Below are 22,229 nucleotides of genomic sequence, written 5' to 3' on the forward strand. Positions count from 1 at the left end.
AGTTACATCTTCCTAGGCCAATCAAGAGTTCCAGTGGTTTTTAAAATATGTTTGTTGTTATTAACTTAAAAAAAAAATCATCACTTTAACCCAGGGTTTCTCAGGTACTGACCTATTGACCTTGTGAGCCAGATACCAGTACCTTATAGGCTTTAGCGACGTGCCTGGCCTCCACCCACTAGATGCCAATAGCTCTTCCTGCCCCGAACGTGACAACCAAAAATGTGTCTAGATGTTGACAAGTGTCTTGGATGGTGGAGGACAAAATGACCTCTAGTTAAGAACCACTGCCTTAGCTTAAGGTGCAAGAACCATAGGTTCAGGCGTAGATTGGGACCTCGATGCCTGATACTGGGTCTTCTCTTCCAGGACAGCTCCGAAAAGTCGTTTAAGAGTCTCCAGAGCCATTTCCTGTTGGTTGAATCCTCCCCCTCCTCACCCGGGACTCTTGGGGTGTTTAGGAAGGTGGTGAAACCCTTTGCCACATAAAGAGAGGTCAAAGCCCAGTAGAGGGGAGGGGCTAAGGAAAAAACCCCAGAGAACAGCCCAAGCATTCATTTCACAGATAGCCTTTGAGAGCACACCACGCACCGGGCACCCACCTTACTCATGAGGTTGAAGCTGGGAACAGGATGAGCTCCCCTCCTTAGGGAGCTTCCACCCCAGCACAGAGCAGACAGTCACAGAGCCAAATGTAGCTGTCACACATTGCTCTGTGCTGGGGAGGGAAGAGGCAAGGAGGTGGGGGTGCTGCTGGGATAGGGTGAGCTCTCGGGCCAGGGAGCTTCTCAGTGTTAGAAGACTTCTCTTGGGGCCCAAGGAGCAGGGAGAGATGGTAGGACCTGCTTCTGGGTGGAACTTGAGAACTGGCGCTCATTCCCATGTGGGCCCCGGGTAGACTGGGAGTACTCTGTACTTGACGACAGATGGCCACAAGCAGAACCTGCTCCCGGGGTCCCACTTTGTCCTTCCATGTGAGGATTTGACATAACCCAAAGAGTGTGGTATTCTCTACTGTGCAAACGTTTGCTAGACCTTCGACATCTCTTCTTTTATGCTGGGCGTTGGTTGAGCCTAGGCCTAAGTATTTTAGACTCAGTATGTTTGAGGGACATTTGTTCCCAGGGGCCTGGCCCTGTGGATCCATAATCAGTTCCCACCGATGACTCCTGCCACTTGCCCTGTAGCTGATGACAGTGTTCCTAACTGACCTGGAACTGAAAGTACTGACCTGAAAGGACAGTCGTGAATTGAGAGGCCCTTCCAGAGAGCGCGGGCCGGAGACCCTGCAGCTCGTTCCCCTCGAGGCCACCAGGGGGCAGCCGTGGACTCTGATGGGAGCTTCCTCCCTGGTAGTTCCGCAGGCGCCGGCCGCCAGGAGAGGGCACCTTTCTGACACGTTCTTGTGGCTGCCGACCATGGCAGCGGGGCCCCGAGTCCTAGCTCTGGTTCTCCTTTGCATGAAGCAGCTCCAGGGGTGAGGCAAGGGAGCTAAGGGCGATGCAATAACAGGAAACAATGTGAACTGTAGGCTTCTTCCCCCAGAGTGGGCAAAGGGCCGTTCTCTTTGGAGTGGTTTTTTTTCCCCTTTCTTCTGCCTAGACCTGCAGAGCCGCTTCTTGGCTCTGGGCTGGGAGTGAGCTTGAGCCATGTGTATTGAACCAGTGGGCTGTATGTTTTGTGCATGTTAAAAAAAATTTTTTTTTATTATTTTATTTTTTTTTTTTAATTACTAAAGCAGTATGTGCTCACTGTAACCAAAACCAAACAATAGATGGGAGTGTGTGTGTGTGTGTGTGTGTGTGTGTGTGTGCGCGCGCGCTTTCTGCAGGAGTTTCCTGGGGCTTGGCAGATGGTTCAGCCTTATAAAAGCACTCTCCCTTGCTGAGGGGTGTGGGTATGGGTGGCTGTGAGTGTGCGTGGGTGTGCAACTGCATACGCTTCACCCTGCCAACTAGGTGGGGAGTTGAGAGGCAGCTAAAGCTGCCTGGGCTGCCCACGGCTGCAGGGGAGGACTCTGCCCAATGGCGAGGTGACTTAGAAGGCCCGGCCTGCTGTGTGGTGTGACCCCGTGATGGGTGGGTTCAGTCAGCAGCGATTTTGTCTCATTCTTAGTAGCCAGCTGCTATGTGTAGCACTGGGGAGCACAGAAGACAGATGGCTCTAAGGGGGATTCAGGGGCCAGAATCATCCAACTGGGAGGCCCCAGGGTGCCTCCTATTGACCTGTGTCACTCTTTGGGGGGACACAGGGAGACCTCTGAGGCCCATTGGAGAGATCATACTCTTCTAAGTGCACAGCTTGTATTTACTGTTAGTACCCACTCACTACCCATCCCAAACCTCCCTAGAGAGGAAAGATCTCTTTGCCTGGACGTCGTTAGGGCCCTGCAAGGGAAGCATTGCTGCTTTTTTTCTGGAACTTGGGGTGACCAGGAGAGCTTTAGCTTTTGAAACTGATGATATGGGTCTAAGGCAGGAGTGAACAGCTTGATAAGTATTTGAACTTCACCTGACTTTGTCTCCTGACTCAACCCTCCAGCTGTCGGCATCTGCCAACTGGCTGTGCTCTTCTGGGTCTTTGACTAGAATCCTCTCCTCTGCAATTAGTACCAGTCCTGAAATGGGGACTTCTGGTCAGGGTCACGTGCACCCAGCGTCTGGTTTAGATTCCATTTAACCATAAATGCCATGCAACTTATTCTCTGTTTCAAATCAAACCAAACCAAAACCAAAAATAATTTGTTGAGTGTCTACTTTATGCAAAACACTTTGCTAAACTCTGGTAAAGCAGGAGTGTGGTTAATTTAACAGACCATGAGCTCCTTACCTGCAGAGCCACGAATGAGATACTCATTCACTCATTCTGTCTCTTGGTCCATTCCGCCAGGGTTTGTTGAATGCCTCTCATCAACAGGGCTGGTGACCAGGCACTGAGTATACAGTAGGTACTTTGTAAAGGCTAGTCAGTGGGCTGACTTTCAGGAATCCTAGAGATCCCTCAGCCAGGAAAGGAGAGTGTGACCATCCTGGGTCAAAAGACAAGCATTGTTTTTCTTGGGAATCTTTTTAGTTTAAAAGGAGTAAAATCTGAAGCTTTGGTGCCTGTGATAAGCGCCCTCAGTAAGCGATGGCCTGGAAATGCAGGTATCTACCAGCCTTTAATTTTCCCTTGCAAAATGGGAGTTGATTTATTCCACAGTGATATCTTGAGTGCCTCCTATGTGCCAAGCGTTGTGCTGGTAGCTGTGAGAACAAAGCCTGCCTTACCAGCCTCCTCAGAAGCTCTGACCAAGCACTTTGTAAAATCTGCCTACTGCCTGCTGCTGACGAGGGGCCCCTGGGGAACTTGCCACCTCCTGGCGTGTCCCACCTGGAGCCCTCCCTCAGTGATCCATCCCTTCCTGCACAACTCTGTCTTTCTGTTCCTGGCCAGCCAAGCTTTACTTGAGTTGGGATCAGTGGCTTCCTGGCTTCTCCACACGTAGCCTGATTCTGGGCCAGGGTTTGTTTGAGGCCCTGTTTGGATATTGTTAAAAGTGGCATCTCTGCTCAGAAAGGTCAGCTTGAGAGACTAGAACAAAGAGATCTTTCAAGCTGCCCTCTCATGGAGCCGGGGAAAAGCCCCAGCTCTACCTGGCACAGGCAGTTTTAGCTCAGGCTGGTGGGAGAAACCCCATCTGATTTCCCATTTCCCAGAGGGATAAGCTGAGCCAGAGGGTGTTCCCAACATGATAGAACAGGTCAGGGCCAGCTGGGAGCCCAAACTCCCCCAGACAGCCCTGGCCACTGGAGCCTCCGTGTTGGTTTCTCTCTTTATGTGCATTCAATTAAAATTGGGATTTAGTGGCAGCCCAGGTGGCTCAGCGGTTTAGCGCCACCTGCAGCTCAGGGTGTGATCCTGGAGACCTGGGATCGAGTCCCACGTCGGGCTCCCTGCATGGAGCCTGCTTCTCCCTCTGCCTGTGTCTCTGCCTCTCTCTCTCTCTGTGTCTCTCATGAATAAATAAATAAAATCTTTAAAATAAAATAAAATAAAATTGGGATTTACCCAAAAGATGCCTGAGGGTGACGACTTGCTTTGCTAAAGAATTCCTGGGAACTTATTTAGATGCTAGAATCACTTACAGATTTGAAAATAGTAAAATTACAAAACTGTTGGGCCATGGGATCTTGTGAAAACACAGCTCTGATTTCCTTAATTGTGTGTGTATTGGGGGCGGGGGGCAGGATCCCTGAGAGTCTGCGTTTCTCTGCATCTGCTAGGCGATGCCAGTGCCGCTGGTCTGGGAGCCGTCTTCTAGTGTTGATGATGTGGAGATTAAGGGCAGAGAGAGGACAGTCCTTGAGCTGGAGTGGGAAAAAGAGGCCGTAGTCCCTCTTGGCTCTGGGCTCCTGGTAGCAGCCTGAGCTGGGCTGCCAGGGAGGAAGCTGGCAGGGAGCCCACAGAGTGGAAAATCACCCACAGGTCTCAGGAGCCACTGGCTGTCTCTGGGCCATAAGGCTCTGGGGCAGTCCCAGCATCCAGCGCCTGGGTTCAGCCTCGCCCCGGCCTATGGCCCAGCTGCCAGGGCATTGGTCTCCTGCAGACTTCCCCAGAGCCAGCCATTTCTTGTCTTTTCTGGGAGCTCATGCGGTCTGTCTTTTTTCTCTCTCCTGGTGATGGCTGGTGCTGGGCTCTCTCCTTAGCTGGCCTGACCTCTGGCCTTCTGTCCAATTCTGGATTCCTTTCCAGGCAAAGGCCTCCACAGGGAATGAAGGGCCTCTGCTGCAGACCCCTCCTATGTGGGCTCTTGAGGACTCCCTGTCTGTCCCTGGGTGTAGTTCGCCTACCAGGAAAATCCTGTCTTTCTGTCCCCTGTGAGGGCAGGGCTGGGACACAAAGCTGGAAGATCCCCTCTGGTCCTTCTGTTCTCTGTCCCCTACTCATTCACTCCTGAACTTCCAAGCAAGATAATGTAGCAAATTAAAAACGTGGTTGTCCCTTCTGGAACTTGGCTTCTTAGCATAGGAGACCTGGAAGACACTGAGGATTATCCAGACCAGTAGTTTTCAGCATTGAATGTCCATCAGAACCCCCTGAAAACTTGATACAACCCAGATTGCTGGGCTCACCCCAGAGTTTCTGATTCAGCGGGTCTGGAGTGGGGTCTGACTTTGCATTGTTAATAAGTTCCTGGGATGCTGATGCTTCTGTTCCAGAGACCACACTTCGAGAACCTGTGGTCTAATCTGTTTCTCAGACTGGACCTCTAGTGATATATGAGGTGGTTTTAAGTGATACACAGACTAACTTCTTGGAAGTGTTTCTATATTTAATATCTATTGGCAACAAACAGACAACCCCCCAAAAAAAAATAGCACACCAAATCTAGGATTCCGAGTATTTTTTATTAAGACACATGTACTTAAGTAAAAAAGATGTAAAGAAAAGTATCACATATATTTAAAAAGAAAAAAAAAGGATGGTGTGTCGCTGGGAGCAAGAATTGTGAATGTGGTCTGCAGATGGCAGAAGACTGGGAGACACTGTTCAAGCTGAAGTCCTAATTTGTAGAGTTGGGGACAGCACCGCGCAGGGAGGCAAGCCCCTCCGCGGGCTGTGTGGCAGCAAGTAGCCCCCAAACTTGAATCATTTCTAAGGGCACATGTGTTTCCAGTCCTATTAGCCCCTCCTGGTTCTTCTGAAGCTCTGGACAGACTAGAAAGGTCACTATGACTCTAACTCTTTATCCCAGTGGTCTCTATCTTCCCTCTCAGCCCTACAAACAAGGGTCTGTGTTTATAATGTTGGTAGTTTGTACATCTTTGCTGTCTTCTATGAAACCAGAGGTTCCCAGAAGGCAGGGATTTACTTGATCTGCCTGTTTGGCCTTTTATCGCTCCAGGCCCCAGAGGCCCCAGGAATCTGTTCTGTGCATGGAAGATGGAAGACGGGCTCCCATGACCTTCCTGGGCTGCCACCGTTGGCTTTTCACCTCTCTGTGGCCTTTCATTTCTCAATTTGCCAACCTGGTGGCCTCTGCTTTCTCCCTTGTGAGCTGTGATCCAGGGCACCCCCAGAGCAAATGAGAAGGGCAGGGCTCAAACATTGGCTGAGCACCTGATGTGTGCCAGGAGCTGTGCTGGTGCTGAGCTTCAGGAGTGAGACAGGAGCCCTGCCCTCAGAGCACACAGTGCCTGAGGGGTCAGCCCATAATGGAAAATGAGCATGGGAGGTCACACTTCAGAAGAGGAATTGATGGGGTGCAAGAGGGATGCAGGCAGGACGGGCAAGTGTGGGTGGGGGTCTGGAAAGGCTGCAGGGAGGAAGTGATGTTGGAAGGGCGTTCTGAGAATGAATGTGGAAGGGCTGTTTAAGGCAGTGGGAGGCGTCTGTGCTGAGACTTGACATAGATCATCTGGTCAGTTGTCCAAAGAGGAGATGAGTGGCAGGAGATAGTAAGAAGTGAAAGGCAGACCCACCAGCCCCCAATGCCATGGTGAAGACCCAGATAAGATTCAGTGAGCCCTGAGGATGCTGACAAAAGGGCCAGCCTTGGGAGGGGGCAGGGGGTACAAGATGACGTTTGTACGTCAGGCATACAGACCCCTCCAGGGGCCAGGGGGCAGTGTTTCAAACTGCAGGCCACAACCCATTAGTGGGTCGCAAGATCTGTTTAGTGGGCTGCAGCCAACATTATAACAAAGAGGAATAGAGCAAGACGTAAAATTGGAAATATCAGGGTGGCCTGCACACAAGAGAGCTAAGTAGTGCATCAAGAAACTTGCTTCCATTTTATATAAAGAAAGTCTCATGCATGCTGGGTTGCAATTTTATTTCTTTTTTAATTTTTTAAAAATATTTTATTTATTCATGAGAGACAGAGAGGCAGAGACATAGGCAGGGGGAGAAGCAGGCTCCCTGTGGGGAGCCTGATGCAGGACTTAATCCCAGGACCCCAGGATCACAACCTGAGCCAAAGGCAGAGGCTCAAACACTGAGCCACCCAGGTGCCCCTGGGTTACAATTTTAAATGTATTTTTTTTGCCCTCGGTCATGCTTTAAAAAGCTTGCAAATGATTTCAGGGTCCAGAGGGCTGGCAGGGCTTGGGCGAGGTGAAACTGGCTCTTGTGGTTATCCAGACCCCAAGTGAGCTGGGCTGAACTGGGACCTGGAGATGGGGACTGAGACGTGAGGATGGACCCCAGTGTTGACTAGATGTGGTGGGTGAAGATGGAGAATTTGGGGAAGTCTGACACTAGCCAGGGCTTTGGGGTAACTTGACATCATGTTTGAGGTACTCAATCTTGGTCCCCTTCTGGTGGTGACCTGGAAGCCAGGGTTGCTGGGGGGTGTGGGGGACACCTGTTCTTTGATTGACAATGTCCTGGACTTCTAGGATCCTGGTACTACAACTCTGACCTTTCATTCCATTTGGGTGTTTTCAAGCAACACTCAAATGGGCGGGCTCCTGCTCGAATGTGCAGGCTTGATGATAATCCTGTGGGAACTAGGCTGGTAATGGCCCTGCTTCTACTGTTTCCCCCAGGAACATCGTGAAAGGGATGAGAGAGCTCCGGGAGGTCCTACGCACTGTGGAGACCAAAGCAACTCAGAACTTCAAAGTGGTAACGTGGCGGGGCCTTGGGGCTGGGTGCTGGCTGTGGCTGGGCTTATTCAGGGGTCACTTTCAGTGGGAGACAACAGACGCTAGCAGGCAGCCTCTGAATCAGGGATGACAGTATGTCACATGCGTGCTTCTACTCGCCCTGTCTGTGCTCGTGGCAGACATTGTTACTCCATCCCAGCGTTCCCTCCCACTGAGCCTGGGAAGCACCCTCAGCATCCTTATCACAGCACGACACGTAGCCTCTAGCGTTAGATCAGGGTTAAAACCCAGTGTCATTCCTTCCTAGTGGGATGGTGTGCTAACTCTTAGGGATTGTTTATGATCTTAATAAATAACCTAGACTCCTTTCCCTGACCCCAAGTCAGGCCTACCTTCTTAGGCTTTAATTTACCCGAAATCAGAGCCATGGCGGCTTCTCACTCTACAATTTTTGGTCAAATATCAGAAAGGTATCTGATCAAGAGCGCTGCCCGTGCTAGCGGCTTCACGCTCTGCCAGGGCCTGCTGAGTCCTCAGAGCTGTGCTGGGCCCCATGGGGCTGGAGGAGGAGGACACATACCTCCTGTCTAGGAGAGGAGAGAGGACAGAAGATTAAGTAGAAGCCATCAAAGGCCAACAGAAGGGGTGGAAACAGAGAGAAAAGAAAAGTCTCCTTGGGAGTGGAGTGGTGGGCCTCTTAGGGGTGGGGGGCAGCATACAGCAGGGCTGGCGGATTTGGCTGGGGAGTGGGTGGAGGCCATTCTGGGTCTGAGTACCTCCCTTTCTGCCAGATGGCGGCCAAGCATCTGGCAGGGGTCCTGCTACATTCCTTGAGTGAGGAGTGCTACTGGAGCCCCCTGTCCCACCCGCTGCCCGAGTTCATGAGCAAGGAAGAGAACTCCTTCATCACACAGGCCCTGCGGAAACCTCACCTCTATGAAGGAGACAAGTAAGCCCTGCCCAGACCATGCCGGTCTCATGCTCCCCACCTGGGGCTCCGATGTCCCCTCTCTCTCTGCCGGCACTTTCCTCCAGCAGCCACCCAGCTCACTGCCAGGCAGGCTCTTCAGTATCTGCAAGAGCCAAATAGACCAGGGAAGATGGTCTGGGGATGGGGATTGGGAGGAGAATTCTTTAAGGCATCCGAAGGTTGAATTATTTGGAGGTTACCTGCCTTCCTACCTCTCTCTCATTTGATTAATTATTGAAGGTGGGATCTGAGTGGCCCTCCGCTGCTCCTTGCCCTGGCTGCCTAATGCAGCACCAGGTGCTGGAAGCTACATCTCTTCTCCCAGAGCATCTGTAGCATTTCTGGGCCCACTGCCCACCCCAGCCTTTCAGTTCCATAACTCTGGGGCTTGAGAACGAGCTGCAGGTGGCATCTGGGGCTTGAGAACGAGCTTCAGGTGGCATCTGGTGTCTATGAATTATGCAGGAGAGGGTCACCTTACCAGGGCAGCTGTTGACTCTGGGGCAGAGGGGCCTCCATGACAGGCCAGCCGTGCTGCTTTGACAGGCTTCTACTGAAGCCGGGGTTGCCGTTTGTGTCTTTCAGCCTCTACTGCCCGAAGGATAATATTGAGGAAGCCCTCCTGCTGCTCCTCATCAGTGAGTCCATGGTAAGCTCCAAGGCTTTCCTTCTCTGCCCCTGTGGGGTAAGACTGCGGGGCTCAGGTCCTGATCCAGCTCAGCCTCCCACAGACATCCCTGAAGTGAGATTCTTGGATCTACCCCCCACATGGGGCTAAGGCTCACTTATCAGGTTTGGGTCTGGTGCACAAGGCTGTATTTGGCGCTTGAGTAGGGACCAAGTTATGAGTCCCCAGTACCTCTTCTCGGATCATAAGAGATGACTATCAGTGAGTCATCAGTATGCACTGAGCAGCCCTGTGCTGGTGCTGGGACTGGTGTGAGGGAGTCGAAGGAGCATGTACTCTCAAGGCACAAGGCCTGGATTCAGCTCCCAGCTCTGCCACTGTTAGCTGAGGGCCACGGGCAAATCTAGTACCTCTGAGCCTCAGTTTCTTCACCTGTAAAATGATGGTAGTGCACAGGGGTAAGTGTGCCTGTACCAGGAATTTACTTGTTCAGGCAACTATTTATTATTAGCATCTTTGTGCCTGGCCCTGTTCTAGAAGCCAGAAACACAGCAGCAAACAGATGGAGAAAAGTCTCTGCCCTCCTGGAGCCTACATTCTAGTGAGAGAGGTGGACAGTAAATTAATTAACTACTACAATATCCAGGGTACTGGTGTCTGAGTGCTATGGAAAAATAAAGCAGAGGAGGGATAAAGTGTGCTGGATAAAGCACACATGAAGTGCTCTTTGGCTGTTTTCACAAGAGCCGTTTCCCCTGCCCCAGGCAGGGAGATGAGCCAAACACGCACACATGTCTATACATGTGCACACGCATGCACGCATGGAGCTCCAGGGAAGGAGAGAGGTGTGGTCTGGGGAATGGTGGGAAGGATGGCCTGGACTGGGCTGAGGGAGGTCCAGGTTCCACTGGGCAGAAGTCAGGGGTGGTGATGCCGTCCACATGCGTGCTCAGGAGGAGTCCAAGGCTGGGTCTGAGCCCTCTGACTGAGGGGCCTCTCTGAGCTTGTGAGCTGGGGACCCCACCCCCCAGGTTGAGAACTAACTTTGCTAAATTGGCACATCTGAGAGCAGTGGGTGGAAATAGGAGTTTAAGAAACCAAGACCCCATGAGCTGGGTCCCTGAACAGACTAGAAAACTAATGTTCCCCTGAATACCTGGGACCATGAGTGCCAGACTTGTTCAGAGAGCTTTGGTCAGTGGGTTTCCTCTGCCTCAGTGGGTCCATCAGCAGGTAGGCAGGAGGAGGGACAGTGGGCTGGGGTAGGATAAGGTTATCCTTCCTTGGCTAGGCCATGGTCCTGAAAGGTTGACAGGGTCATGCTGGTGAGCGGGTCAGTGGTTGCTCCAAGGAGGGGCATCTAGCTGGTTGGCCCAAGGTAGGGATAGAAATCCAAATGACAGATTTGATTTTCATGGGTGAACAGTGCACTTTTCAAAGAAAATGGGCTCTCACTCTGACCACAGACTGCACCTTGATTTCTTTTTTATCTTTTTAAAGATTTTATTTATATATTTGAGGGCAAGAGGAAGCACAAATGTTGGAGAGGGGTAGAGGGAGATGTAGAAACAGATTCCCTGCTGAGTGGGGAGCCCAACACAGAGCTTGGTCCCAGGACCCTGAAATCACGACCTGAGCCAAAGGTAGACGCTTAACCGACTGAGCCACCCAGGTGCCCCTGAGCCTGGTTTCTAATGATGGAACTGCAGACATAGACTGGTACCCTGTCTGCCCCTCCCCCCACACACACACCTGAGCTATCTCCCCACCCACACCCTCAGATGAGACTGCACTAAAGTCTCCTGTCTCAGGAAACTCCCCTCCCTGTGCTGAGGATTACAGGTGGGAGGTAAAAAGGTGAAAGCAGGAATGTTCCTTAGGCCCTTTCTCTGCCAGATTCCAAACTGATTATCTCCTAGAGGGAGGCATTATGTTGAACCGTATGAAAAATAACAATTTCGTACTTCAGTCTAGAACGAATATGTCTCCAACTTACAGATGACAAAAGTAAGGTTCAGGGCAGGTGTGTGTGTCTTGGTGAAGGTCACTCAGTAATGATCCTCGCAGCCGTGATACAAATCATGTCCGCCTGCCTAGATAGCTTCCAAAGCACAGAGCTTGGGCCCCATGGAGCCCAAGCTCTGGCCTGTAGTCCTGATCTGCCACTTATGAGCCACTCTGATTCTCAGTTTCCTCATCTGTAAAAAGGCCAAGGGGGTAATTTTGAGGATCAAGTGAAACAAGGCTCAGGGAGGACTTTGTCAACAGGGACATGCCTGTGGGTGTGAGACAGCAGGGGCTTAGGCTGGAGTCTGTCTCCCCCAGCCATATTCTCTGGCCCCTGCCTTATCTGTGTGCCAGGACCAGACGGAGTTCAGATCCCTTTCCATGAGGTTATCCCCCCACCCCACCCCAAAACCCTAAGCTGCCCTATATCTCAAATTCGAAGATGGCCTTTTACTACAAGGTGGCCCACATTTGGAGCCAAGGTGAATTTTCCTAAATACTTGCTTTCCGTCTTTGCAGCTCCTGCCCTTTTGCAAGATGCTGTGTGACTTGCTGGCCTGCCCAAGAGATCCGGGGTGCAGGCCAGCTTGCCAGGCGGGGTCCTGGGAATTCCCTCTAGCATGCACAGCAGAGGAAGTTGTACACTGGGCGGGGAGGAGGCTCTCCTCCAAGGCCTGCTGATTTGTTTCCTTTTGCTCACACCCAGCCTTGTCACACGTTCAGAAATCAGAAATTTGGTGGGGAGCTTTAGCATGTCCTCTACAGAGGGCTTTCCTCTTGGGATCTGGGTCTGGGCTCTGACTTCTCTCTTGCTCCTGTTTCATACTTTCCTTCCCTGCAGGTCACATTCTCAGGCAGGTATGGGCACCACTGTGCCATCCTCCCAGGCTCTGATCCCTTAGCTGAACCCTGAGGCTCAGCCTGGCCTCCAGGTACCTGCAGGGTTTTCCTCATCTCCCTGTGATGCTGCCTGGGTTTGGCTGCAGATAACAGGGAGAAGCCTCTAGAACTGTAGCTGGCTGCCTTGGCTGTTACTCCGGTTTTACTAATACCTGCAGAATTCATTATGCTGTGGTAAAAGCCACGCCAGCACAGGCGACCCAGGAGACATAATCATCAAAGCTTTCCACCTCCAGGATCATCAGAGCAGCTGCTCTGGGAAGGGGTGTTTGCAGGTTTCTTGAGCACATCAGCCCCTATTTTGTGGTTTGGAACTCAGAGGAGTAGCCTGCATGCAGTCTTGAGTGTGGCGCTGTTACCTTGGATATGGTTTTTGTTACAGGCTAACCGAGCGTGATCAGAATGAATAGGGAACCCCACCCCTTGTCTTTCAGGAGGTAAATAGAAACCTTACAGATGTCATCACAGAAATGCAAGGTATTCGAGTAATAACTGGTTGAAGAAGATTTGTGTTTTGGACCTAATTTTGAGTCTTTGGGGCCAAAAGGATATTTAAAATCTATCCATCTACCCACTGGTTTGCTCATCTGTCCTTCTATCTATCTGTCCATCCATCCATCCAGTCTTGTTTGAGCAGCTACAACATGCCAAGCCATACTTGGCCCTGCAGACACAGTGATGGGGAGTTTAGTCATAGCCTCCGTCCTGTATGTACTCCCAGCTATGGGAGAATGTAACCAGGGACCTGGAGGAAATCCTGGTCTTCCTATCAGAAGGAAGCACCCCAGTCTCCTGAACCCCAAGTGTATATTCTAGTTTTTAAAAGAATCATATTAAAACTAGTCTGATTTTTCTCAAACAGTTGGAGAATCAGGAAGTATGGAAGTCTTGATCCTTTCTAAAATACTCATCTAGGCATAAAAATATACACGAAAGCAGACTGAATCCGTGGGCCCCTGTTTCATTCAGCTGGTGGAGAAGCTGCTTCTGGTATCAGGTGCTTGGGAACTAAAAGGTCACAAAGGCCTGGTTTTGAGTGAGATTGGGGAGAGGGGTAAGCTTCTGGGGACCCTGCAGGTTAACTCACTGTGCCACGCCGCGTGTCAATCCAGTCTTGAATTTGCCATTCACCATCTGTGGGGCCTGGTCAAGGCTCTTCCTTCCCTGATCCTTAGCTTTCTCATATGTAAAATGTGCCTAATGAGGCCTTTCTTGCACAGAAAAGGCAAGACAGCGAACACACAGGTGCCTGGTACATTGTAGATGTTTGACACGTGTTTGTTTTGTCCTGATAAATACTTGGTTCTGATTCAGTCATTTCAGAAAACATTTAGGCTCAGATCTAGTTGGAAGAAAAATTGGTTTGAGGATACCATTCAGTTTAAAAAAAAAAAAAAAGTGCTTCTCGGGCTTGATTCCATTTGGGACTCAGCAGATGAGCACAGATTTTGGCACCCGGTTCGCTCTGCTGCAGGCTGCCTTGGTAAAGGGTCTGGTAACGCTGCCAGCTCGGAACAGGCGGTTCAGTAGAGGTGGGAGAGCCTCTCGCCCTCGCTGGCAGGAGGAGCTGTGATTTCTGCCGCAGAAGCCTGATGCGGCAGGAGAGTGGGGGCCGGCGTGGGCCTGGTCCGGGGCTCGGGGTAGATGGGACACGTCACAGAGCATGCTTTTCTTGGCTCCGTGGACTGGCAGCTTGAGAGCCATGGTAATTATGTCTGCTGGTGGGGGACGACAGCACGAGCGGAACATGACAGTGTCCTCCAGGGAGGGGCAGGTGCCAGTCACAGAGGCTGCTGGGAGACTCCTTTCCAGGGTACTTCTGTGGGGTGCCAGCAGCGGGCCCTGAGGCTGGGTCCGTGGCCAGGATGGAGCAGCTGTGTCTGAGAACAGGGCGGAGCAGGGCCTGGACATGTTGCCCAAGGGGCTTTATCCCTGATTGGGAAGGCCCAGCCTTGTGTTTTGCTTCGGTTCCTCCATAAGCAGGGCCATCCTGGGGCCTCTGATGGCATGGACGGGCTACTGGATACTTCTTCAGAGGCCTCTGGGGGTGAAGTCAGAATGCCTATGTTCTAATCTGGGTCTCACCTATCTGTATGCTTTGGGGAGCTTTCCTGAGCCTCGGTCTTCTCATGTGTGAAATAGGACAATAGTACAGGAGGTCACTGTGAGATGCCACTTACAAAGTGCCCCACAAGTCAATTCCCTTTCCTTCTCTTACCCTGTTTGTGTCAAGGATTAGAAAGGAGAAACAGGGCTGGATGGAAATGAAGGTCAGTGTGGTCTGAGGCTCTGCAATTAGCACAAGGTCAGGACCAGGGCTGACAGGGGAGGCCCATGAGGCCACAGAAGCTGTCCTGGACTGGCCTTTGGAGGTTTCACCTTCTGGGACTCAGTGTTGGAAGAAGGGTTACCTGCCTTGGCTTTCACGTGGGCTGGCCAGCCTGGGCCCATGGCAGATCCCTTGCTGGCCCTCCCATAAGACCCTAGATTTGCTTCGTGGATCCTTCTCGAAAGATGTGGGTCACGCTGGCAATGATGAGCTGTTGGAGGATAGGGAGTAGGGAGGAGCATGCTTTGGCGTTTCCTCTTGACCTGCGGTGGGCCTGGGGTGAATGTTCTCCATTTGGAGGAGGCTGCCTGGGGGAGACAGGTTAGGAACAGATACAGCTCAGGAGCCCTGCCTGGGACAAAATGTGGGGACCAGGCAAGGAAAGGAAAGGCACTCCTAGAGGTGGGGTCTTGGAGTTTGTGCAGGGAGGAACAAGGGGAGAATCGTCTTCATGGCCCCAGACGAGTAAGGATGATGGTGGTGAGAAGACTGTTCGTTGTCTGCACGTTGCTTTATAGGCCGTAGGCGCATGCACATCTGTGTCTGTGATCTGAAGGATTTCCTAGCAAGGCCACTTGAATAGTGGAGGAAAGAGTGGCTGGGACTAGTTCAGAGCAGGCTGCTGGGGGTGAATCGGAGCATCGCTGGCCTGAGGGCGGTGAGCTCAGGCGAGGAGGGAACAGGACCTCCGAAGCCCCCAGAGTTCCTGCCCTGCTACCAGCCCCCACAGCTTCCTTCCTTTTGCCATGTCTCCCCCACCCAGCGAGCAGCACCACAGCATTTTACCGCAGCCCCACCCTAAAGCCATAGCAACCAGGGCAAACTTCTGTTTTTGGTTTTCCTTTGTGGAACCATGCTTCCCGCTTGACACAGGCGCCCTGAGACCTCTTCCCTGCTGTCTGCCTACTGGGGAGACCCAGCCCCAGGCTGAGAACCACCCGGTCCTCTGACTTAACCTTAGCCCAGTGCTGGAAATCCGCCCCTTTTGCCCCCCAGGCATGCACTCTGTCTTAAAGGTCAAGAGAAGAAAGGCCCAGAAGTCTTTCTTGACATCACTCATGATTACAGACATGGACCACAGAAGGTGGTGGAGACAGCGAGGCATGTCCCTGGCCTAAGAACCAATGAACTGTTGGGCATACTGGTGCTGGGGTGTGTGCCCCATGCCAGGAGAGGACAAGAGGGGGCGGCCTTGCCTGGCAGGATGAGTCAGGTGGCCAGGTACCTGCACTGAGGTCTGAGGTGCCAGGAGACATCCAGGTTGATGGAGGGCATAGACAGTCCATGATGCTTAGGGGGAGCTGCAGGGAGTTCTGTGGGGGCAGGGGGGGACTGGGAGCTGATTGGGGGAGAAACTTGCCAGGTGGACAGGGCTTCATGGTGACCTTGTATGGCAGCCACAGAAAAGGAAGTTTGACTTTGTGCTGGGACTGCGTGGACGGGGGTGGGAGTCAGGGTCCACAGGGGTTACTCTTCAAGGACAGGTCGACCAGAGCTGAGGATGGACAGACCATGCCCAGAATGAGACTGGTCTGCACATACAGCCCACTTGCCCAGCCAGGCTTCGCCCCAGGCCCCACAGCAAAGCCGCCCGGCTGCAGGCTGCCTGCATTGCCCCCTTCCATCAGGGCCCCTCTCCCTCCCACTGGGTTTCTAGGGCAGATTCCACTGGGCATGAGTACTCCTGCTATGAGGGTTCCATGGCCCCCTCTCTGAGGGCAGGACTGTACCTCACATCCTCTCATTGCCTCCACCCTTGTCATTGCTGCCTAGCAAGGCCACCTCTGGAGGGTGGGGGGAGCACTCTCGGGGGCCAGAGCTGGGGAGTTGCCAGAAGAGGAGATGAGGGGTGGTCCATGGCCAGGTTTGTGCTCCTCCTCTGCTTCGTCAAAGAGCTCCTGCCAAGCCTCTGAGAATTTCTTGTCTTCCTGATGGTGCCTGTGTGGGTGGATTTCACCGGGAGGGAGGGGGATTTCTCTGGCACTTTCCCTCTCTACTCCTCTCCCCTTAACCCTTAGGCATTCCTGACCAGCTCTTGTTTATTGGGCTGGCAGCAGTGCTCATCCTTTCTGGGGATCCCTTGGCATCCCTGCACCTTCTCTGGGGGCTGGTCATGTACATGGGAGTGGTCACAGTCCTCACCTATTGTGGCCAGAGGGGCACCCATCAGGACCCCTGGCTACTGGCCTGTCTTCCTAAAGTGCCCCCTTGGGTGAGTCACTTCCTTCCGTCTTAGAGGCATTTTGGCTTCCAGAACCCTCTGAGAACGCACTTCAGGCCTACACAATAGGGCACATTCAGAGCCTGCAGTGATAAGGCCACTGGGCTCCTTCTCCCTCTATAGCCACTCACCCATGGGAGCCTCAGCCCTTAACCTGGAGAAGGGGTTCGTAATTTTGCCCAGAGGGAGGTTTTGAGGACCATCTGTGAATACAAAGGATTGTCTGGATCTGACAATGGGAAATTGGTTTTAAGGGCCAGTAGCTCCCTTTTATCCCAGCATCCTCGGTTCTGAGGTCCTATGTGGGGAAGTAGAAGAGGGTGAGTCCCAACACACAAAAGGGGGTTCAGCCCCAACTTCAGAGGGAGAGGGATACTGGGAGTACCCAGCAGGAGCATCTGGCTGGAACCAAGCTTTGCTTCAGCTCAGATAGAGCCCTCAGGAGATGTGTGTGTAGGAGATGCCGGGGTCCCAGAGCATCCTTAACCTGGTCCCTGCCCTGCTGCTGTTCAGCTCGGAGACTCCATGATTCTTGTTGAATTACTCCCAGGCCTGAGTGTTGTCACCAGAGTATGGGTTTGCGGGGCCTGGGACCATAGGCCACAGAACAAGAGGGTCCTGAATCCCCATTGGGGAGGTTTCAGGCTTGGTGATACAGAGCCTCTTGCTTCAGATTGTACAGAATTGCCTACTCCTAAAGCACATTTCCCCATTGTCCACTGCCGCCCGCTCCCCCCAGGATCCCCCAATCCCCTTGCCCAGCAGCCACCTGGCAACTCTGAACTACTGAATTCATAAGTGCTGGAGAACAGGAACACAGGCCCCCCATGTTATGGGAGAGGTTTCTTAGGGAGCTCAGAGAGAGGAGCTCTATGGTCAGAAGGAGTCAAGGATCAGGTCTGGGTTGAACACAGGAGTGATGGGAAGGAGTGGGGGGTGCGGAGGGGGGCATCCTTATCAGAGGGACTTGTGGCACCAAGGGGCCACAGCCCAAGCTCCCGTCCTGTGAGTGAGGCAGCAGAGCCACCCACCTGATCTAGACAATTTCAGATATAACTTGAAGCTACAAGCACGCAAGCAGCTCTTCCATGAAACAGCTCGCCTGTATCCTCAAAAATGCTAGTGTCCGAGAGATGGGGGCTGAGGGGTCCTTCTGAACTGATTGGAGACTGAACAGACGTGGCCCCTGAATGTGGGCATGGTCCTGGGTTGGGTTCTGGGATGAGACAACTTCTAGTAAGGCCATCAGTGGGCAGGTGGTGAGCTGTGACTGAACAGGTAGCAATTTTACATTTCCTGAGATACTGGCATTCCTTGTGTGGCTGTAAAGAGAATGTCCTCTGGTCCTCAGGAGTCAAGGGTCATCTTACCCCCAATGACTCTGTCATTATTGTATACTAGAGAGAGAGAAAGCGGACGTGGGCGGTGCCATTATCCTTGCAACTTTTCTGTGGGTTTGAGATTCGTAGTCTGAACCATTGAACACCAGGAGCCCTCCAAACTACTGCCTCACCCCAACCTAGGCTGAGGGTGCAGGTTTTCTGTCTTACATGGGAGTCATTGTGGGGGTGGGGAAAGGTTCTGGCACTTTTTGGGAGCATGGCCTGGTGTAGCAGCACAAGGGTCACAGTCACTGGGCCTTGGAGGCAGGCAGCTGCTTATTTTATGTCCTTATTCTTTCCTAAACCACATCCCTCTTCAGGCTACCCGGGATGTGGTGCTGAGCCGGGCGCCAGAGCAGGAGGAGGACCGGGCGGTGAGCCTGCGGAATGCTGCGGCCATCTATGACCTCCTGAGCATCACGCTGGGCAGGAGGGGCCAGTACATCATGCTCTCCGAGGTATGGCTCCCACCTCCGCCCCTGAAGCCAGGCGGCTCACCAAGGCAGTCGGGTGGAGCCACCCTTTGACCTCCTCCACCATCTTTCCCTGCCTCCGCAGGGTACAGCTCAGTCCTTGGGGAGACCAGGCTTGGAGCTGTTCCATTTCCAGTGCTGGGAGAGCTTCCCTTCACTGGTAGGAGGGGTGGTTTGGGTTTGGGTTGTTCTACTAGTGTTTTTGTATATTTTCTTTTGAAAGAACGCATGGGATCGTAAAGAGAAGTACAAAGGGGAAATTAATCCATCCCCCAGTTCATGCTGTAGATGACACTGGTATTTTGTGACTCCATCTCCTGGCAGGGCTCTGAGCTTGGTGTGTGTTGGGAACCTGCAACCCCTTCCCACTCCAGCTAGACAGAGCATCTCCATTCTATTGAGCAAACCCTCGTGGGCAACACTCCCGGGGTGGCACCCATCTGGGGTGGAGGCAGGGGAACCAGGACACCACGCTGCCCCCTCTCTATCCCCCATGATGCGAATGGCATGCACACATTTTTAAGCTTTCAGATCTGGGCTGGGATCAAAGGTAGCTCTAGGGCTCGTGTCTCGTCTCCTTGTGCAAGAGTGGGCCTCTTGGCAGTAGATTCTCTCCATGTGTTTAGGACGGCTCCTGAGAAGAGAGGTGGTGACATCCGCTGAGCCCCTGCTTGCACCTGGCAAGGTGCTTTTAGATAACATCTTTAAGTGATGTTCTCTTGAGTTTACCGATGAAGCAACCAGAGGGGTTGCTTCTTGCCCTAGATGGTGGAGGGAGTGCATTTGAGCCAGGACGTGAACCCAGGCTATTGAGCTCTTAAAGTCCATGCTGTCTGGTTTCAGAATGCACCTCTGTCCCCCACCCTGCCTGACCATGGCCACAGGGTGAACCCTGGCCTCACATGCGGGCTGCTGCCTCCATTGAATGGAAGCACTTGTATCGTCTGCTGGACCCCACCAGGCCACTCCTGATTTTGGGTTGCCCAGGATCGGACAGGCCAGCGGGGCAGTCAGTTGTCTCTGGTCATAGAGAATAGCAGAACCGAGAAAAGTCTTTCCATTTGGGCAACTTTGTAGTTGGCCTGCTCTGCCACTTACTGGCCCTGTGACTCTGGCAAGTCATTCAAACCTCAGCCTCCAGATCTGTGAAATGGGGTAATGGAGAACCCACCTCCCAGGGTTGTTGGGGACAGTAAGTGAGTACATGTAAAAAGCTGAGAGTGGTACCATGCACAATAATAATAAATGACAGTTATCATTTTTATGGGATGTTTACATTTTAAAAGCTCCTACCCAATCTCATTCACTTTTCACCATCGCCCTGTGAGACATTCACATGTTACAGAGGTAGGAACCAAGGGCCAGAGAGGGTCAGAGACATGGGCAACATCACACAGCATGACCTGTCCAGTGCCAGGGCCAGGATATGCCCGGGTTTCCTGACAGGAACCAAGTATGGACCTTCTGCAGCCTCCTACAGGAAGTGATTTGGGTAGTGATTACCCTGGGGGGTATAGGATCGGCTGGGGGTTGGAGGATCTCTTGGGGAGAAGTGCTGACCAGAACCCTCTCCTCAGTGCCTAGAGCGAGCCATGAAGTTTGCGTTTGAAGAATTTCACCTTTGGTACCAAGTGGCCCTCTCTATGGTGGCTTGTGGGAAGGTAAGACCAGGGTGTGTGTTGGGTGGGGGAGGTTGCACACCACCTTTGGGGCCTCTGCTCTCCTCTGGCTTCTTCCAGGGGCAGGCAGAGGGCATGGCGATGATCCAGAAATGTCCCCTAGCATCGGGTTTTAATCTCTAGGAGAGCGAGGGGTGCCAGAGTGTCATACACAGATCCCTGTGTGACTCTGGTGTCCACCTGTGACCTACAGGTGTGCAACTGTGAGTTTGTGGATGCTCTTCTGGTACATGTGCACACATGGGGCATCAGAATTTCCATGTGTGACTCAATGAGTACAACTGCACAAAACAGGCATGGGACAAGGGTTCTGAGCGAGGGACATGTTCATCTTCCTGCACATCAAGTGTGGTGTCAGGAAAGGACCTTCCTCTGAAAGGACCTGTTTAGGAGGGAGGGGTTGAAGAGTGGAGCAGAGAAGTGGCACCCACAAGGGAGTTTGGAGGGAGAATTGTGCCCATGGATGTGGCAGGACAGGGGCAAGGGGAACTCTGCCCAGTGTGAGGGGACTGTCCTTATTCCGGGTCACTAGGGCCACCTTCGCTCTCTACCCACCAAGCCCTGTTCCAGCACCCCCTGGTTTCCCCTCTGATGAGAATTCCACTTACATAAGCCTCTATTTTCAGCAGTAACATGAAAGGAAAACCTTTCCGGGGCTGGGTGCTAAGGGTGTTAGAGCCAAGGATGCTACAAATGCAGGAAATAAGGTGGCAGGAGCTTGCAGATTGTTCCAAGAGCTGTAAACACCCAGAGCCCTTTTGTGGGGCTGAGGGGATTCCTGCCCCCTCCTCCGCCCATCTGTGCCACCTGCCATTTCTAGCCTTCAGCTCCGCTCAGAGGAGGGCCCTCCGCGGCTTGCCAGCATCTCCTCCACAAAGGTTAGACAAGGAAGAGGAAGAGGAGCAGGTGCTGCAGCCTCATAGGTGGGAAGGAGCCAGGGAAGTATGTGTAGTGAGAATCAAGTAGGGAGCTTCCCACCCCCCTCAGCCCCCACCAGGCATGTGTCTTCCCCACTCCCATCACGTTAACCACCTCCCAGAGCATCCTGAATGCACAGACATGGTCCACCCCCACTCTGTGCTCAGCATGGTCTTGTCAAGGCTCAGGGAGCATTCAGGCCACAGATAGATGAGTCCTGAGGGAGGGGAGGAGGTGGGGCTGGAGCTTCCACGGAGCCTGGGCAGACAACTCACAGTGGCATGTGACAGCTTCTTCCTGCTTCTGGGAAACAAAGAACCTCTAGTCTTGGAATAGTGAGCACAGAGCAGGAGGAGAGGCCCAGGGCCAGGGCAGTGGTCCTCACCCTTCTGGGGGTCATGGACCCTTTGAGATGCCAAGGAAAGCTGAGGACCCCTCCTCAGAAGAATGCAGTACACTCAGGAGTTAGCTTTAGGTTTAATCTCTGGTGGTGCTCCAGGAAACCACTCTCCCCGGCCCCCCACCATTCTCAGGGGAAGGTGTTAGCCTAGGAGGTATGGGGTCATCAGCCTCCCTACTGAGAAGAGCCAGGCTCAGAGAGGTCCACACGCAGTCCAGCACAACCCAGGATCCAGGGGGTTTGATGTCCCAGTCTGGCTTCTTTACAGACCAGCAAGGTGGGCACGAGAATGGGCTTACAGGCAGGGAGTTGGGGCGATCGGTGAGTACCTCACACTTGAGGCTCTACAGGCTGGAGACAGTAGGTGATACCCATGCCTGCATTTGGTACAGCAAGAGATTGTTCTGGAAGCGTACTCTCCACCCCTGCAGGAACCCTACACACCAGCTCAGTGTGCCTGGTTGGCCCAGGCAGCCCTCCGGCAGAGTGGCTAGAGCTGGCCTTTGCCCCAGCGTAAGGTTCTGTACCTGCACTTCTGCTAAAGGTGTGGCCGGGCAGATATAAACACATCTGACACCGCAGCCTGCGGGAAGAAAAGATGAGGTCCATGACATGATTTAGGTCGCTCCTTCTCTTGGTCTCTTCAGCAGTCACATTGGTTGCGTTGCTAGGTAACCAGCATGACAAAAAAAAAAAGCTGCCTTCCCTGACTGCGGAGTCCTCCCATGGC

The 22,229-nt window shown here is 52.7% G+C and overlaps 1 protein-coding gene across 1 annotated transcript in view; it reads left to right on the forward strand.

Moving 5' to 3' along the window:
• TTC7A (tetratricopeptide repeat domain 7A) overlaps window positions 1–22,229 on the forward strand; it is a 110,704-nt gene that overhangs the window by 34,783 nt on the left and 53,692 nt on the right. Inside the window, exons 6-10 of the mRNA XM_055327989.1 lie at window positions 7,533–7,611; window positions 8,384–8,541; window positions 9,148–9,211; window positions 18,350–18,487; window positions 20,080–20,163. Of these exons, the coding sequence (XP_055183964.1) occupies window positions 7,533–7,611; window positions 8,384–8,541; window positions 9,148–9,211; window positions 18,350–18,487; window positions 20,080–20,163 (523 nt within the window). The remainder of the gene's footprint in view (window positions 1–7,532; window positions 7,612–8,383; window positions 8,542–9,147; window positions 9,212–18,349; window positions 18,488–20,079; window positions 20,164–22,229) is intronic.

The sequence above is a fragment of the Nyctereutes procyonoides genome, unplaced genomic scaffold, assembly GCF_905146905.1.
Source record: "Nyctereutes procyonoides isolate TBG_1078 unplaced genomic scaffold, NYPRO_anot_genome, whole genome shotgun sequence".
NCBI classification, from domain to species: domain Eukaryota; kingdom Metazoa; phylum Chordata; class Mammalia; order Carnivora; family Canidae; genus Nyctereutes; species Nyctereutes procyonoides.